The sequence below is a fragment of the Elgaria multicarinata genome, chromosome 5 (assembly GCF_023053635.1).
Source record: "Elgaria multicarinata webbii isolate HBS135686 ecotype San Diego chromosome 5, rElgMul1.1.pri, whole genome shotgun sequence".
Taxonomy (NCBI): Eukaryota; Metazoa; Chordata; class Lepidosauria; order Squamata; family Anguidae; genus Elgaria; species Elgaria multicarinata.
Window position 1 is genome coordinate 4087350 of NC_086175.1, and position 17879 is coordinate 4105228.

Genomic DNA, 17879 nt, shown 5'->3' on the forward strand with positions numbered 1-17879 from the left:
GGCGGGATATAAATGCAATAATAAATTAAATAAATAATGGTTAGCTCCATATGTGAACAGCTTCACCTGCTGATTTCCTGCATCAAACTTTTGCTGAAAGTACTGAAGCCCCCAGGCTATGCCAGGTCCTCCCACCCCTGGGGGCTAGATAGCAACCCTCAATTCAGTTACTTTATCATTATTATTATTATTATTATTATTATTTATATCCCGCCTTTTGCCCAATGCTGGGCCTCAAGGCGGCATCACAAAATTTAAAACATATACATTAAACACCTATAAATAGAGATATACAAAAGTTAGTGGCCCTGCTAACGTTAAAGCGGAGTCCCAGTAAAGATCAATTCCAAGTACAGTATTGAATCTGTTTCGACTAGAAAACATTTAAACTAAACGCTAAGGACACAATCCTAGGCATGTTCAGGCAGAAGAAAAGTTCCCCAACTCCCGGCATTCCCCAGCCAGAACGCTGGGAGTTGTAGGCCCCCCCTCTGTCCAAACATGCACAAGGCTGCATCCTCAGCGCACTTTACTGATATACCTGCTTACAGATATTTTAAAATACGGACAGCGGTGCGTAAACCCATTAAATATGTATTAAAAATGAATAAACTCAAGAATCTATTCCAGTTAGTTAAGTAAGCCCTTACCACCTTTGACACCCTAGGCCAGTCTTGCTCCCCCCCAATGATGTCTACTCCAATGCCTATCAACCCCAGCCAGCATGGCTGACAGTCAGGAATGCTCGTGGTCATTATCCAAAACATTTGAGAGCACCCAACCAGAGAAGGCAGCACTACAACAGATTAATGAGGGAAACGGATGAAGAGAATGCTCCTGAGTGCCTCTGCAAAGTACCGCATTTCTTCGATTGTAAGACGCACACTAATTTCAGTACCACCAACAGGAGAAAAAAAAACCCTAAGACACACCCGCGATTCTAAGATGCACCCCATTTTTAGAGAAGTTTATATGGGAAAAAAAGGTGCGTCCTAGAATCAAAGAAGGCTCGACTTCTGCAATGCGCTCTACACAGGGCTACCATTGTATCTAGTTTGGAAACGTCAACTAGTTCAAAATATGGCAGCCAGGTTGGTCACCGGTACATCTAGGAGTGAGCATATTACCCCAACATTAAAATCACTCCACTGGCTCCCAATTAGTTTCCGGGCGAAGTACAAAGTGTTGGTCATTACCTTTAAAGCCCTAAATAGTTTGGGTCCAGGTTACCTGCGGGATCGCCTTCTCCCATACAGTCCGCCCCGCACACTCAGGTCCTCTGGGGAGAGCTTATTTCAGTCAGCCAAGACTAGGCTGACATCAGTTTCCCAGAGGACCTTTTCTTCTGTCACCCCTGGATTATGAACGGCCTGCCGGAGGAGATTTGTAATATTAACTCCCTCTGTGATTTTAAGGCAGCTTTGAAGACTAGCCTTTTCCGGCAGGCCTACCCAGATTAATGTAAAATCAAGAATTTTAAAAAATGTGTTGATTCTTGCACTAATGTTGTTCCCCACCTCGATCCAAAGGGAGAGGCGGGTAAAAAATAAATAAATTTATTATTATTATTATTATTATTATTATTATTATTATTAAATAGGGTAGAAGTTTCCGTCAGCATGGAACACACAGAGTTCTGCTTTCCAGAGAGGTTAGCCGTGTTACTTGTCAGGGTGAGTCTGATTAAGGCTGTAGTTCTATGCCTATTTGCGAGGGAATTAGTCACACTGAATTCAGTGGTATGCATAGGATTGCATAGGTCTGCCGCCACCGCCACCTCCATTTTAAGACTGTCACTAAGGCCATAGCTAGATCTAAGGTTTATCCCTGGATCGTCCAGGGGTCAAGCCTGTTCATCTAGGTGACACACAGGGGATCCAGAGCTCAGGCAGGGGCGAACCCGTGATGATCCCAGGATAAACCTTCGGTCTAGCTGTGGCCTAAATCCAGACTTCGTGGCTAGGACATCAAGCCAGGCTCTTTCTTCTCTGCTTTGCTTGAGCCTCCACTCTTCGTCTGGAGTACTTGAAAGCTTGCTCATCGTTTTGCGCCTACAATTCCCAAAAGCTCCAGCCAGCATGTCTTATGGGCTATGGGGTTATGGGGATTGTAGTCCGAAACATCTGGACAACACCACGTGGCTTACTGCAGTCGTAGGGCCGTGGCTTAAAGCAGGCAGCGAGGGTTCCGGGCGCCGCCCACTAGCTGCCAGGCTGAGGGGGCGGAAGGGAAGCGCGAGGGCCCGCCCGGTCGACGAGAGGGGCGCGGCCAGCTTCCCCTCCTGATCTACCGGGTCGTTGGGGCACCTGGCTGTTGGACTACAGGTCCCAGGTGGCCGCGCGAGACATCCCGGCCTCGGAGCAGCAGAAGGGCCCTCCGTGAAGCGGTCGCTGGCGGCCTGCGCGGCGCGTGGCTTCCCGGCGCTGCGGATGGAGAGCCCCGCGGCCACCTTCACCCTGGCCTACGTGGTGCTGGCCGTGTGCTTCGTGTTCCCGCCCACCGAGTTCCACTTGGCCGGGCTGACGGTGCAGAACCTGTTGAGCGGCTGGCTGGGCAGCGAGGACGCGTCCTTCGTGCACTACCACCTGCGGCGGGGCACCGGCACCCTTCTGGCCCACGCGCTCCTGCCCCTGGGTGAGCGAGGAAAGGAGGGCTGGAGCGGGGGTCTGGGGCAGGGAGGAGGGTCAGCCCCACTCCTCGCTCGCTCGCTCGCTGCCTGGCCTTGACTGGGGCGGGCCAGGGAGAATTTCAACAGGTGGCTTCCCTGTCTGTCACGGGAAGAAGGTGTTAACACTATCTCGAGAAGCAGGTTCCTTAGTCTTGCCCCTTTCTCACTCCACCAGCCTGCAAGGTAGGCAGGCTAGGATTGATTGAGCAGAGAGGGAGGTGCAAGGGGGCGGGGGGAGCATGTGCTATTATGCTCCCCCCGCATATACTGCGGGGGGGGGAGCATAATATATCTGCTGCTTTATACAGCATATATATGTACATATATATACATATAAATATATACATATATGGCCTACGGCCATACTACCTTGATACTATACATATATGTATATATATGTACATAATATATATGCTGCTTTATACAGCAGCAGTATAAAGGTTTAAAAATGCAACACATTTCAAAGCAACACTAAAATACCTGTGAGAATAAAAAAGGGTTTTATCTGGTGCCAAAAAATTACAATGTAGGCAGCAGGTGAGCCTTTCTGATAAAGGCATTCCACAATCAGGATGCCACCACTGAAAAATCTATTTAAACTCCAGTCTATTTAATCCAATCTATTTAAGCTCCAGTCATCTGCTCTCTGGGCGGTTTGCAAAAGTTAAAAACAGTGAACATTAAAAAGAAATATACAAAATTTTAAACCATAAAAAGCATAAATTGCAAACAAAAACAGACAATATCCATTTAAAAAGAACTATTCTGGGGTCAGTTAAAAAACTCAGCATATGCTGTTAAATGCCTGGGAGAAGAAAAAGTCTTGACCTGGCACCAAAAAGATAACAATGTTGGCGCCAGGCAAGCCTCGTCTGGGAGATCATTCCATAATTAAAAAGGCCCTCTCCCTTGTTGCCATTATCTGAGCTTCCCTCAGGGTAGACACCTGGAGGAGGACGTTAGACGTTGAGTGTAGTGTACGGGTCGGTTCATGTCGGGAGAGGTGTTCTGTCAGGTATTGTGGTCCCAAGCCGTGTAAGGCTTTATAGGTTAAAACCAGCACCTTAAATTGGGCTCGGAAACATACAGGCAGCCAATGCAAGCCGGCCAAAGTTGGTCTGATTTGCTTCTGGTTCCAGTTATCAATATGGCCGCTGCATTTTGCACAAGCTGCAGCTTCTGAGCTGTCTTCAAAGGCAGCCCCACATAGAGCGCATTGCAGTAATCTAATTTGGAGGTTACCAGAGCATAGACAACTGAAGCTAGGTTATCCCTGTGCAGATATGGGCGTAGCTGGGCCACCAACTGAAGCGTGTAGAAGGCACTCCGTGCCACTGAGGCCACCTGGGCCTCAAATGACAGAAATGGTTCTAGGAGAACCCCCAAGCTACAAACCTGCTCCTTTAGGGGGAGTGCAACCCCATCCAGAACAGGTTGAACACCCACTGTTTGTTTTTTAATGGACCCCAGAACTGTTGTTTTTAAATGGATACCGTTGTTTTTATACTGTTTATGTTTTTGATGGTTTTAAATTTTGTATACTTTTTAATGTTCAATGTTTTTAACTTTTGTAAACCGCCCAGAGAGCTTCAGCTATGGGGTGGTATATAAATGTAATAAATCAAACGTAATAAATCAAATCTGGGTGGTTTACAAAACATTAAAAACAGATATACAAAATTTAAAACCACCAAAAGTATAAAAAAAACCAATATCCATTTAAAACTATTCTCTGGTCAGTTAAAACCTTGCATATGCTGTTAAATGCCGTTAAAAGCCTGGAAGAAGAGAAAAGTCTTGGATGAGTAATGCAGTCATGTATGAAGTTTGTTTTGTCTTCTAAAAGCACTTTTTTTGGTCCCTTATAGGCTATTATGTTGGCATGTGCTTTGCAGCACCTGAGAAACAGCTCTGCAGTTTTTACCAGGCTCCTGAGAGTTGGAAAGTCTTCTTCTTGTTGGCTGTTCTTGCCCCAACAATTGTTGGTATTCTAGCATATTATTGGTCACAAAGTGGTTGGAATAACCACCCCCTAGTCAAGACACTTTCTCTTTATGCCCTCCCACAGTCAGGTTGGAGGGCAGTGGCTTCTTCTATCAACACAGAATTCAGAAGGATTGACAAGTTTGCTACTGGGGCTCCAGGAGCACGAGTAATTGTTACAGACACCTGGATCATGAAAGTAACCACGTACTGTTTACACATTGCCCAACAGAGGGACATCTATCTAACAGTGGTAGACTCAAGACAGCATGAACTCTTGCCAGACTCAAATATGCCTGCACAGTTCCTCACAATCCGTGTTGCCAGTGTTAATCCCAATGTGAAACCTTTTGATATCCGGTAAATAAGCCAACTTTCCATTTCGTTGGGTATATACAATGCATTTAATGTCAGGGCGAGTGGGTTTTCATTACTAGATTCCATGGTGCATCCCATTGTGAGGTGTATTTTATAGCAAAACAACTTAAATGTGATGTTTTATATAACTGATTAACTTAAATGTGGTGAATAATGTCAACTTCAAAAATAACGAAGGTTGTATACATTTGTGCCTGTCTACCAGCAGAACAGATCCTGCTGGAAGTTATTAATAGCAAGAGATCTTTCTGTAGTATTTGATCATAAGACCACACCTTACCCATTCCTGAAGAGACTAGGGAGATAAGATGAAACCAGAGTCTCCCTGAGGGTACTGCTATTTCTTATGTGTTGTTAATCTGGAGTCTTGCACTTCCCAGAGGACCGGTGGCATCCATATTTCTTGTGACTGCTTCACTGACTCAGTTTGAGCCTGGGGAACCAAGTGTTTTGACCATTATTGGAGAACTGAATGGAGTGTCCTTCCTATACTTTCATAGTGAGGGCAGAGTTTATTGCTCTGCTGCATTTATTAATTTGTTACTATACTTGTATGTGTTTCATTTTCTTATATGATTTGTTTGCCGCTCTGAGAATCTGCTGAAGAATGGCATATAAATTCCATTACTGCCTTTAAGGTTCTCATCTGAGTTTGCTGTATTTGTTTTGAAGCAAAATGGGGGCCACCCCAAAATAATGTCTTCACCCAGCCCTATATCCTGGGTTCGTCCCGGGACCATCCCTGTGCATCAAGATGACACACAGGGGATCCCAGGAGCAGGCAGGGACGATCCCTCCATTTTCCTGGGATAACCCTTAGGTGTAGAATTTTATTTATTTATTTATTTTTTTATTACATTTCTTTACCGCCCAATAGCCGGAGCTATATACTTACTATATACTTACTTGGGGATGCCCTAGGTATGTAGGAGGTACATACGTTTGTGAATGAAAGAAAAATGGTATTTTCTTTTTAAAATGCCTGCCAGGAACCTATGAGTTCACAGAAGGTTAATGGGAGTTGAGCTTACAGAAAGAGAGAGGATGGGGAGGGGGGAACAGGTCTAAAGAAACCAGAACCCAGGAAGGCTAGGTGAATCTGCTAATCAAGTCTGTGGCTGAGAACAGTTTAAGACTTAAAATACTTGTTTGTGTCCAAAATGAAACGGAGAAGGAAAATAGAGGGCAGAGGAAGAAAGGAAATTCACCTGCTTGAGCCCCTGATATCTTACAGTAAGTATCTTGGAAAGCATTAGGGTTGGGAGAGTTGCCTTCTCATCTCCAGAACTCTATGCCCCTTCCCCCACTATATAGCTATATGGTACTATAGGGACTAGCAGCCTTGTAGCACCATATAGTACAGCAGGTGAAGGCAGGGGGAGAGAAAAGGTCCTTTTATCCTTTATTCATGAAACTACCCTAACCAAAATAGCAATACCAGGCTTCTGTTCCAGGTTCTCTGGACCTCTTTATAGAGGTGGGGATACATGGCAACATTTTGTTGCAGGTCACATTTGTTCCCCCAAAGAGCAACCTCAGGTAGTTGAGTGCTGTCAGGATTGGAGCCAAAACAGGGGCATTGAGAAACCAAAGCTATCAGCACGATAGAGTGAATTCTGAGGTATGCAGAAGTACAACACATTTTAAAATGGGGTGATGTAAAACTACCCAACAAGGACTGTGTATGCTCAGTGACCTCCAGGAGCCACAGAAATGCTGGAGTTGGAAAAGAGTAATGGAAAACTTAGTGGGGGTGGGGAGAGTGAATTTGCTTGCTTGAATCTCTTACGGCATATAGTATTGGGGGGCCACCACAGAGAAGGCCCTCTCTCTTGGTGTCACCCGCTGAGTTTCCCTCGGAGTAGGCACCCAGAAGAGGACTGTTTAGATATGGAGGGGTATGTAAATGTAAATAAATACTAAAGCCTGTAAATTTACAATTAAAATAGCAATGACTAAAACATGAAGCCAAATGAAGTCATGAATAAAAAGCTGAGTGGAATAAAAATGTTTTTAAAATCTGCTTTAAAGCCATGCATGTTGGGGCCATTTTCACCTTGGGGGAGGGAATTCTAAAAATGGGGGCCACCATTGAAAATGCCCTGTCACCGGCACCTGCCAATCTAATGGTATTTAGTGACAGACCAGAGTGCAAAGTCTTTGCCCATTCAGGATTTTAACGGTCAAATCCAGTATTTTAAATTGAGCCTAGATACAAATAAGCACCCAGTGCAACTGGTAGTGAATTGTTGTCCAGCTTAGGAGGAAGCCAGCCAGCCTAAGGGGCTATAGCCTCTCTTCAGTTGGCAGAGAATTCTGCATTCACTGCAATGCTCCAGTGGTAGTAGTTGAGTTGGCTTAAATTTAGAAGTGTGGAAAGAGAAATGTTACAAATAAGAAACCTATAACTATTTTATATCATTAATTTGTCATTCTTCTCATTATTGCATAAGTATTTTCATACCTGACTAAACACAGTGACCTATTATGAGGTCATCCCTGCACTGTATAACAGGACAAACATGAATTAATCATTGTTTGATAAATCATGTAGTATATTGAGTATGAATTACTAATTGGATGCAGCAGTCTACAAATGTACTAGTCAATTCTTATGGCTGCACGTACAGAGGGGCTTGGAAGAGAAGCAGGGTCTTCTCTTATTTGTGCAGGATATGGAGAATATAAGGAACAGTGTGAGTCTCTCCTTGTGTTTGACAGGGAATCCTGCTCTTTCTTGCACATTTGAACATTGCAGTGGAAATGAGATCCATGATGTAGAGATCTGTGTGGTACTTTCCCTAACATCAGGGATTGGGGAAATGTGTCTGTTTTTGTTTACATTCCCTGAGGTCAGTTTTGGAAGAGAGGCTTAAAACTGAAGGCATGGATTCTCAACCATGCTTACTCTTCAATGACATGTCTGGGCCTAGCTTGAAGCACTTAAGGCAGGATATGAACATTTACTCTAGTTATTTTATATGTGTGTTTAAGCTAAATGGAGGTGATATTCACATTCGCTGTCTGACAGTCTTATCTAAGGAAATAAAACACTTCATTTCAGTTTGGAGAGGTACAAACGAAAACAGTTTAGATAATTTTTTGTCAGTCGTACACAATTTCATCTGAAGCTAATATTAGTAAGTTTTTGTTTCTTCCTAATATGTAACAAAATGTTTGTTCTTTCTTTGCGCATCCAACTGGCCCATGATCTATAGTATACCAGGCCATGTCATCTTTCCATAGACAACATATTTATATTAGGAAACATTTCCTTTTATATTTACAGAAATGGCTGATTTGACATTCTGTCTTCCTTAGGCTGAATTCAACAGAATATGGGGAGCTGCAAGAGAAACTCCATGCTCCCATCCGTAACGCTGCTAATGTGGTAATCCATCAGAGTCTCAGTGACTTGTTTCTGGAAACCTTTATCTCTTTGGTGGAGATGAATCAAACGTACTCTGTTCCCAGCAATCAGGTGGGACTTGTTCAAGACGGGAGGTTATAACTAATTTTTTCATATTGCCAATATGTATTTATTTGCTTCAACATTATCGTGCAATATAACATCTTATTCCAATAGAGAAGATACTGCTTTTATACAATAAGCATTGATGGATGACTTATTTAATGATTATGGTGGGGGGCAGGATAAGTGGATTTATCACTAAACTCAGAGTAGGTTTGCAGAGTAAGTACCATGCCTAGTAAGTGTAAATTGCCCCAAGTGCCAAGATCTGATGCAGACCTTCTCAAGTGTATCTCTGGCATGCATCTGGCCCTTTAAAAGATAATCTTGTGCACATATTATTTATTTATTAGATTCCTCAAAAAGATTCAAGACAACTTACAGAAAATTTAAAACAGCTAAAACATTTCCCATTAAAATACAACCACCTCGAAACAACCGGAACAACTTCATCTTCTGCTTGTTACTATTAATTAGATTGCTTAGGCAACTCAATAAAAAAATATTTGAGCATTGAGTGAGCTTTTAGTATTGAAGTGTGAATGAGACAGGTCCTTTCTCTTTTATGCTAGAAGCCTCCTATTTTAATTTACTAATATAGAAACTGCCTTTTTATTGACTTTCACACATAATTGAGATATTGTAGTTGTCTCTGTCAGCATGATTATATGTGTCCATTTGGTATCATAAACTTGTCTTTCACTTTTGTTCCTGGAATGTTTTGTGATGTGCAAACTTGGAAATGCTGGAAAAATTATGGGTTAAACAACAGTTAACCGAGGAACAAAGCACAAGCACACACTTGTTCCTTTCCTTGCCCCCCGCAATTTATCTGTTAAACAACACAGAAATTGCAGCATGTCATGCGAACTAGGTCAACAAAGAACCATGACTTCTCTTCCTGGGTTATTCACAGTTAACAATCCGTAGTTAACCCATAGTTCCAGGTTCGCTTGTAACAATAATCCAGGATTCAGTAACCCATACTCTGCATTGTTGTTATGTGCAAATCAGGTCATTGTATTATTTTTATTTTATTTTTTGTATTAATTAACTCTGTAATTGGATACTAGAGGCTTCTTGGAAGCTCTTTTAAATTTCATTTTAGTGAAACAACACAGGAGTTCAGTATTGATAATGGTGTGTTTACAACTGCAACATTTACCAAGTACCAAGGGTAAGAACAATAAAGTAACTTTTTAATTAGCATGGAAGTATGGATTGAGGAAATTTGTTTTTGTTATGCATTTGAATGGTCATAGGAACCCCCTTCAGTGGAATTTTATAAGCTGCTTTGAATTTATTTATGAAAAGTAAGATATAAATTACTAAATAAATAAATGTGTTTCTCCCTCCCAACTCACGTAAGATTGAACATGGTCATGTAAGATTTTGGTTTGTTTCCTGGGAGTGTACTATCATTAACACACTGGGTCTGCCAGCTCTGATGCCAAAGAAAGTTTAATTTCACCTAATTCATACTGAAATCATTTGGAGTACTTAGTTGTTACTAACTGAGGTCCTGTTCATTTCAAGTGGATGTATGTGTGACTAACATTTTCTGGATTGGGGCCTGTTTCTTGATAGCACTAGGATGTAGCTCCCTTTGGATATCAGACTGCAACTGTTGTGTGTAGGTGTGGAGAAGACAAGTAATATGCCATTTTGGGGGGGTATTGAATCATTGAATAGGCAGTTGTGGGTACAAGAAGTGGTATTTAAGTCTGTGAAAATCACTTGTGTTAGCAGTGACAGAAAAATTATAGCTATTTCGTATTCTGAATTCCTTGAATAGGGGCCTGTGTTATTATTTATGGTATTCTGTAAGTGTCATGTGCATTGATGGCTTTGTATAAATAATAAAACTAGTAATTATTTGGTCACGTATTTCTTCTTTTCTATAGGAGCTGGACCCATGTATTGGGTGTATGCAGACTAATGCAAATATTAAGCTTTTGAAGAACTGTCAAGAACCAAATGAAGGAGAGTGCCAGAAATGCTACTGTCGTCCTATGTGGTGCCTTACTTGCATGGGCAAGTGGTTTGCCAGTCGGCAGGACCAGCAGCACCCAGAGACTTGGCTTTCAAGCCACGTGCCTTGTCCAACCTGCCGGGCCAAGTTCTGCATTTTAGACGTCTGTGTCATACGATGAATGCATCCCGGGACACTTTTGCCTTTTAAGTTTGAATGTGCTCCAAATCTGGATGAATGTCATATCCACTTATTGATTCCTTTTATTCTGTTGTTCATGGCGATGTCTCTGCAGTACCATTCTTATTGTTTTTGTTTTTCTGTTTATTTGTTTTGCTTATATTTAAACTCACTTTTAATTGCTGTAATGAACAATTGAGAGTTGTTTTCAGTAGCCTTTAAACTTTTGTGACTTCCTTTTCTATTAAATCTTGGGTGATAGATACTCTTATCACATCATACCTCTACTAAAGCAGTATTTTAGCTGCTATGTATAAGCAGGTATTCTTTAAGACTGAAGAGGGTTAACTTCTCTGTATAAATCAATATGTCATCATAAGAATTAGTATCCTAAAATGCAGTTCCGTTTTACTTTGTAAATCATTATTAACCTTTATAGGATCTTTGTTCTCTGTCTTTTGTGGTCTTAATATAGAAGTCTCCCTATATTAAACAAGAATTGCAGTTCAGCTTTAGAATGCATAGAATTCAGCTTCCATTTGTCTAAAATGTCTTCAAAGTTCCCCCCCCTTCCATTCTGCCTTTCTAACTTAGTTTATCATACATAAGATAAGTTTTTAAACTCATTGGGTTGGCTCCAAACTAAGTTAGTTGAACTTATTCCAACTGAAATCAGTGTGACTTGTCATGACTTAAGTTCTGTTTCACTGATTTCAATAAGAACACAGTTCATTTAACTAACGCTGCCATTGTACACATATCTACTCAGAAGTAAGCCCTATTGAATTCAATCAAATTTACACTCAAGTAAGTGTGTATAGGATTGCACCCTAGTGTTGTTTTATCCCATTAACCTTAAGAGTAGTTTTGTTGCCATCCAGTTATTAATAGTAGTAGTATTATGTGGAAAAATATAATTACCCATAATAGTGTTTTTTACAGTCATTATTGAAGTACCCATGACCATTGTCTTATAAATTGATACATAATTCTGAGACATTATGCATTGACAGTTACCTTTTCCATGGAAAGGATGTCCCAAAATGTTCGCCAGACATTCAGAGTATTTTGGTAAATTAGCCAAGTCCTTCAATTTTGGCAGTATTATTTTAGACACCATTAAGTAAGAAAGCTAACATTCTTTGGTTTAACTTGCCTTTTACAAATACACTACAGTTTTAGGGTATACCCTTAATCTATGTCCAGTTACTATATACAAAATCTATAGGGCCGACTGCTAGTATTTCTTAGTATACATACATGCAGTCCACTAATGTGAATAAAAGTTCTAGGGCCATATCCAATGTTAATTTGATGTAGAGTAGACCTATTGAAATGAATGATACATTAATCATGATAAACTTAAGTACCATTCATTTCAATGGCTCTACGTAGGACTAAGACTGGATACTACTCCTTTACTGGCTAGTTCCGCAATTGTACCTACGTAGGACTAAGACTGGATACTACTATACTGGCTAGTTCCGCAATTGTATCTGTTCTCTTATTAATCTGAAATTATACATTCAAATATTTTATAATGTTCTTCTTTGAGATTCACGCATAGTAAGAATGAGCTTGTATATGAAATTACATTCTTGGCTTTCTGTTCCATTTGGTCCTTTAAAAATGCCTGTTTTTATTTATTTTTAAGAATGCAAAAGAATGAATAGTAACCCTTCTAAAATCTTAGCTCATAAGTAACCTGTTATTTCTTTGAAATACCTTGGATGGAAAATGTGTTTGGAGATGTAAAAAAAAATATGTTTGTTTACTGAACCTTAGATATCACTACCTTGCTAATCGTTGTGGTTTATTAAAGCATCTCTAACTGCTGGGACATTGCATCAGACCTTCCCTCCCAGGTCAAAGGAGGGCTTTTTCTGTTTAGAACTTAATTGTCTTGCATACTTCATTGTAGATCAAACTAATGTTTCAACTCTTTAAATATTAATTTTAAAAATGCTTTGATAAAATGGATGTAGGAATTTAAGTAAATGTCTAATGAAAAATTAAATCTCCCTAAGTAGAAGTTTTTTTGGGGGGAGGGGGGGAAATCCTATCAGCCTTCTCCAACCTGGTTCCCTGCAGATGTTAGATTACAACTCCCATCATTCTTAGTCAGCATGGCCAATGGCTGGGGATGATGATGATGATAATAATTAATAATATATTTATTTATGGGAGATGTAGTCCAACATGCATGGAGGACACCAGGTTGGGAAAGGCTGTTCCTGGCCCTGAGCATAGAACAATGATTTAACCCCTATATACTAGTTTTAAGACGCAGGCATTGCAGGGCAAAGGTAAAGTTTCCAAGAAGGCTTGAACATTTTTAGAAAGTAAGCATCTGTACAAACATGTACAGTTCTTACATTATAATTGAGCTTCGGCTATGGGGCGGTATACAAATGCAATAAATAAATAATTGTACTTAAAGTTATTACACTTGTGATTAGAAAATCATAATGATGTGGATAGTGGCCCAGAGCAAACTACAGGGTAGAAGTGCTTTGGAGGGGTGACATTTTAATAATTCAACTGGTGCTCCAAGTAGTAACCACCTTTTAATGATCACTCTTAATCTAGCCCTCTCTGAATTATTTTTCTACCCACAAAGTAACAGACATGCAGAAAAAACTTTTGAGGTATATAGCACAATTTTTGGCTGGATAATCTGAGTGGGATTTAACTTCAGGCCCATAATCTTGTGTGTGTGTGTGTGTGTGTGTGTGTGTGTGTGTGTGTGTGAGAGAGAGAGAGAGAGAGAGAGAGAGAGAGAGAGAGAGAGAGAGATGTATGTGTGTGTCTTTTCCTCACTCATACTACTGGATTCTCCCTCTTCAGCCCCTCTTTGCTTCCCATTCAGGATTTCCTTTCCTCCTTCCTTTTTCCTTCTAACGCCATACTCCTTCCACACTTGGGATTTCTTTTCCTCCTGCTGCTTCTGCCTGCCACTGCACTCACCTCCCTTCTCACCCATAGTTTCCTCCCCACTCACCCCAATCGCAGCTTCTGCTTACCGCCATGCTCAGCTGGACAGCAAGGAAGCATAAAGTCAACAGATCAGGAGACTTCTCCCCTGATCTGCCAACTTCCTGCTTCCTCACTCCTGAGGTGAGTACAGCGGTGGGGTGAGTGGGTTCCAGCAGGTACCAGGATAGCAGGTCCTGGCAAGGTCACTCAGGGGTCCTAGCAGGAGCTGAGGCGTCGTGTTGCCAACCCATGGTCTAGAGAGATGGATGGGAGTTTTCAGAAGGTGGTACTTGAGGGATTCCTATTTGATACCCTGTGGAGCCCCTAGAATCATAGAATAGTATAGTTGGAAGAGGCCTACAAGGCCATCGAGTCCAACCCCCTGCTCAATGCAGGAATCCACCCTAAAGCATCCCTGACAGATGCTTGTCCAGCTGCCTCTTGAAGGCCTCTAGTGTGGGAGAGCCCACAACCTCCCTAGGTAACTGATTCCATTGTCGTACTGCTCTAACAGTCAGGAAGTTTTTCCTGATGTCCAGCTGGAATCTGGCTTCCTTTAACTTGAGGCTGTTATTCCGTGTCCTGCACTCTGGGAGGATCGAGAAGAGATCCTGGCCCTCCTCTGTGTGACAACCTTTTAAGTATTTGAAGAGTGCTATCATGTCTCCCCCCAATCTTCTCTTCTCCAGGCTAAACATCCCCAGTTCTTTCAGTCTCTCTTCATAGGGCTTTGTTTCCAGACCCCTGATTGCCCTCTTCTGAACACGCTCCAGCTTGTCTGCGTCCTTGAATTGTGGAGCCCAGAACTGGACGCAATACTCTAGATGAGGCCTAACCAGGGCCGAATAGAGAGGAACCAGTACCTCACGTGATTTGGAAGCTATACTTCTATTAACGCAGCCCAAAATAGCATTTGCTTTTCTTGCAGCCATATCGCACTGTTGGCTCATATTCAGCTTGCAGTCTACAACAATTCCAAGATCCTTCTCGTTTGTAGTATTGCTGAGCCAAGTATCCCCCATCTTGCAACTGTGCATTTGGTTTCTATTTCCTAAATGTGGAACTTGGCATTTATCCCTATTAAATTTCATCCTGTTGTTTTCAGCCCAGCACTCCAGCCTATCAAGATCACTTTGAAGTTTGTTTCTGTCTTCCAGGGTATTAGCTATCCCACCCAATTTTGTGTCATCTGCAAATTTGATCAGCGTTCCCTGCACCTCCTCGTCCAAATCATTAATAAAAATGTTGAAGAGCACTGGGCCCAGGACTGAGCCCTGCAGTACCCCACTCGTTGCCTCTCCCCAGTTTGAGAAGGTTCCATTGATAAGTACTCTTTGAGTCCGATTCTGTAGCCAACTGTGAATCCACCTAATAGTTGTTCCATCTAGCCCACTTTTAGCTAGTTTGTTAATCAGAATGTCATGGGGCACTTTGTCAAAAGCTTTGCTGAAGTCAAGATATATGACGTCCACAGCATTCCCACGGTCCACAAGGGAGGTTACCTTATCAAAAAATGAAATCAAATTTGTATGACAGGACTTGTTCTTGACAAATCCATGTTGGCTTCTAGTGATCACCGCATTGATTTCAAGGTGTTTACAGATTGACTTCTTTATAATCTGCTCCAGAATTTTCCCAGGGATGGATGTCAGACTGACTGGTCTGTAGTTCCCAGGTTCCTCCTTTTTGCCCTTTTTGAAGATAGGGACATTAGCCCTCCTCCAGTCATCCGGCACCTCACCCGTCTTCCATGATTTTGCAAAGATAATAGACAAAGGTTCTGAGAGTTCTGCTAGCTCCTTCATTACTCTAGGATGCAGTTCATCGGGCCCTGGAGATTTGAACTCATTCAAGGAAATTAGGTGTTCTTTGATCATTTGTTTATCAATCTCAAACTGCAATCCTGCCCCCTCAACTTCTGCTTCACTTTCTCCAGGGGGATCATAGACCCGCTTTTGGGAGAAGACTGAGCCAAAGTAGGAATTGAGCACTTCAGCCTTTTCTTTGTCATCTGTTATCAATTTGCCATCCTCATTAAGCAGTTGAACCACCATTTCTTTCCTCTGTCTTTTACTACTCACATATCTGAAGAAAGCCTTTTTATTGCTTTTAGCATCCCTCCCTAATCTCAGCTCATTCTGAGCTTTAGCCTTCCTGACGTCATTTCGGCACTTCTGCGCCACTTGTCTGTACTCTTCTTTTATAGCCTGGCCTTCCTTCCACTTCCTATATGTATCCCTTTTTGTTTTCATGTCATCTCTAAGCTTTTTGTGGAGCCACATTGGTTTCTTCTGTTGTCTTCTATCTTTTCTCCTTGTTGGAATTGTTTGTAACTGTGCCTTTAAAATTTTCTTTTTTAAATACTCCCACCCATCCTGCACTCCTTTTCTCATTAGGCTCATTTGCCATGGGACCTTACTTATCATAGTTCTGAGTTTATTAAAATCAGCTTTCCTAAAATCCAGAGTACGTGTATGCCTACACTCAACTTTTGTCTCCTTCATAATCAAGAATTCAAGTATGACATGGTCACTTTCCCCCAGAGTTCCCGTAACTGCCACTTTATCCACTAAGTCATCCCTATTGGTCAATATCAAGTCAAGGATTGCCGATCTTCTAGTTCCTTCCTCCACTTTCTTTCTCCACCCTCTTGTCCCCCATGATATTTAACATATACATGAAATGGTTTGGAGGGATTATATATAATTTTGGGGTATGTTGATGACACCCAATTCTTCCCTTTCTATCTAATTCCAAGGATTCTGTTCAGGTTCTAAATCAGTGTCTGATGTCAGTAATAGAGTGGATGAGGGTAACAATTGGAAGCTTAATCCTTACAAATCAGAGGTGGTGTTGGTTAATTGAAAGGCAGATCAGGAAATAGGAATTCACCCTGTACAGGATGGAGTTCCTCTCTCTTTGAAGGCTCAGGCTTGCAGTTTCGATGTACTCCAGGATTAAGCCTTGAACCTGTGGATGCCCAGGTTTTGGCAGTGGCCAGGACCATATATGCACAATAGGCTCGTGCACTAACTCTGGCCATTCCTGAAGGTATCTGATCTGGTCATGGCCACATACCTTATTTACATTCTGTTTGGAATACTGTAACATGCTCAGCATGGCACTGTTAATTTCTTTTATTGCTGTAATTGTGTTTTTAATTTTTGTTCCAATGTTATGTTTTAATTCAGATTTTGTTTTTAATCTGGATTTTATTGGTATCTGCCTTGCACACTATTTTTTGGCAGAAAGGTGAGATATAAATAGTGTATGAACCAGCACAAAGAAGAATAAGCTTCTACTGGAAGGGTAATAAATAAATCACTCTTCAAAGAATAGGACATTTCTATTTAACTGACTGTAAATAAATTCACTTTAATCCTAAACCCCTTTACGTGTAAGAAAGCTGTTGATTTCAGTAGAATGTTTTTCTAAGCAACATACCAATTCCAATCATATGAACCAAATTCAATTAAGCATCTCAAATTGCAACTATGGGCATGTCTACACTAGCCTTTCTTTTTCTGGGGTCATTACTGGACCGTCCCTGTGCGTCCAAATGACACACAGCCATGCTGGCTGTTTGCCATAATAAACTTGATTGAAATGATGCACAAGGGATCCCCGGGGCAGGCAGACGCCCTACATGTTCCGGGGTTAACTGATTGCCCAGTTACCAGGATTTTCGCTGCGCTCCTGGGACCATCCCAAGGATTGCAACTGGTGCGCTGCACACTCCTGGGGCCTGAAGCAGGCATGGTGCTGCGCAAGGTTGCTCCATGCCGGTGGGCAGCAATTTTGCCATCCCAGGGATGGTGGGGGAGGATGGGTGCAGGGTTCTTGTTTTTAAGTCCGCAATCATCCCTCCCTCTACACCCTTAAGGTGTAAACATGCCCTATATGTATATGTAGATAAAGCAACACTTTCCCATACCACCATGCATAGCCGGCCATCCCCTTGTTTTCTGGTAGCGTTGCTAACCTAGTGATGAGGAAACACGCACACACACTGCTCAGTTTGTCTGACAGTTAAGGATGCAGGGCCCTAGGCCAGAACAGGGTGGCAATCCAGTACTGTGCGCACGTAGGCAGGGGAATCCTCCTTCCATTATTTTCCCAGGGCTGATCTGTGGTTGGAAGGCAGTTTATCTTCCAGAAGCTGGCTTTGCAAGAGCAATGCCTTTTGGTCATGCACATTCCAATATAAAGTAAAAAATAAAAAAGCAAAAGAAAACAAAAATCATCTGACT

The 17879-nt window shown here is 41.8% G+C and overlaps 1 protein-coding gene across 1 annotated transcript; it reads left to right on the top strand.

The window, feature by feature from the left end:
- Positions 1-2383: 2383 nt before the first annotated feature.
- Positions 2384-12670, top strand: TMEM129 (transmembrane protein 129, E3 ubiquitin ligase). The gene is made up of 4 exons (XM_063125919.1): positions 2384-2634; positions 4537-5011; positions 8351-8510; positions 10406-12670. Exons 1-4 carry the CDS (start codon positions 2430-2432, stop codon positions 10652-10654), a joined length of 1089 nt encoding a protein of 362 aa, XP_062981989.1. The 5' UTR covers positions 2384-2429; the 3' UTR covers positions 10655-12670.
- The last annotated feature ends 5209 nt before the right edge of the window (positions 12671-17879 follow it).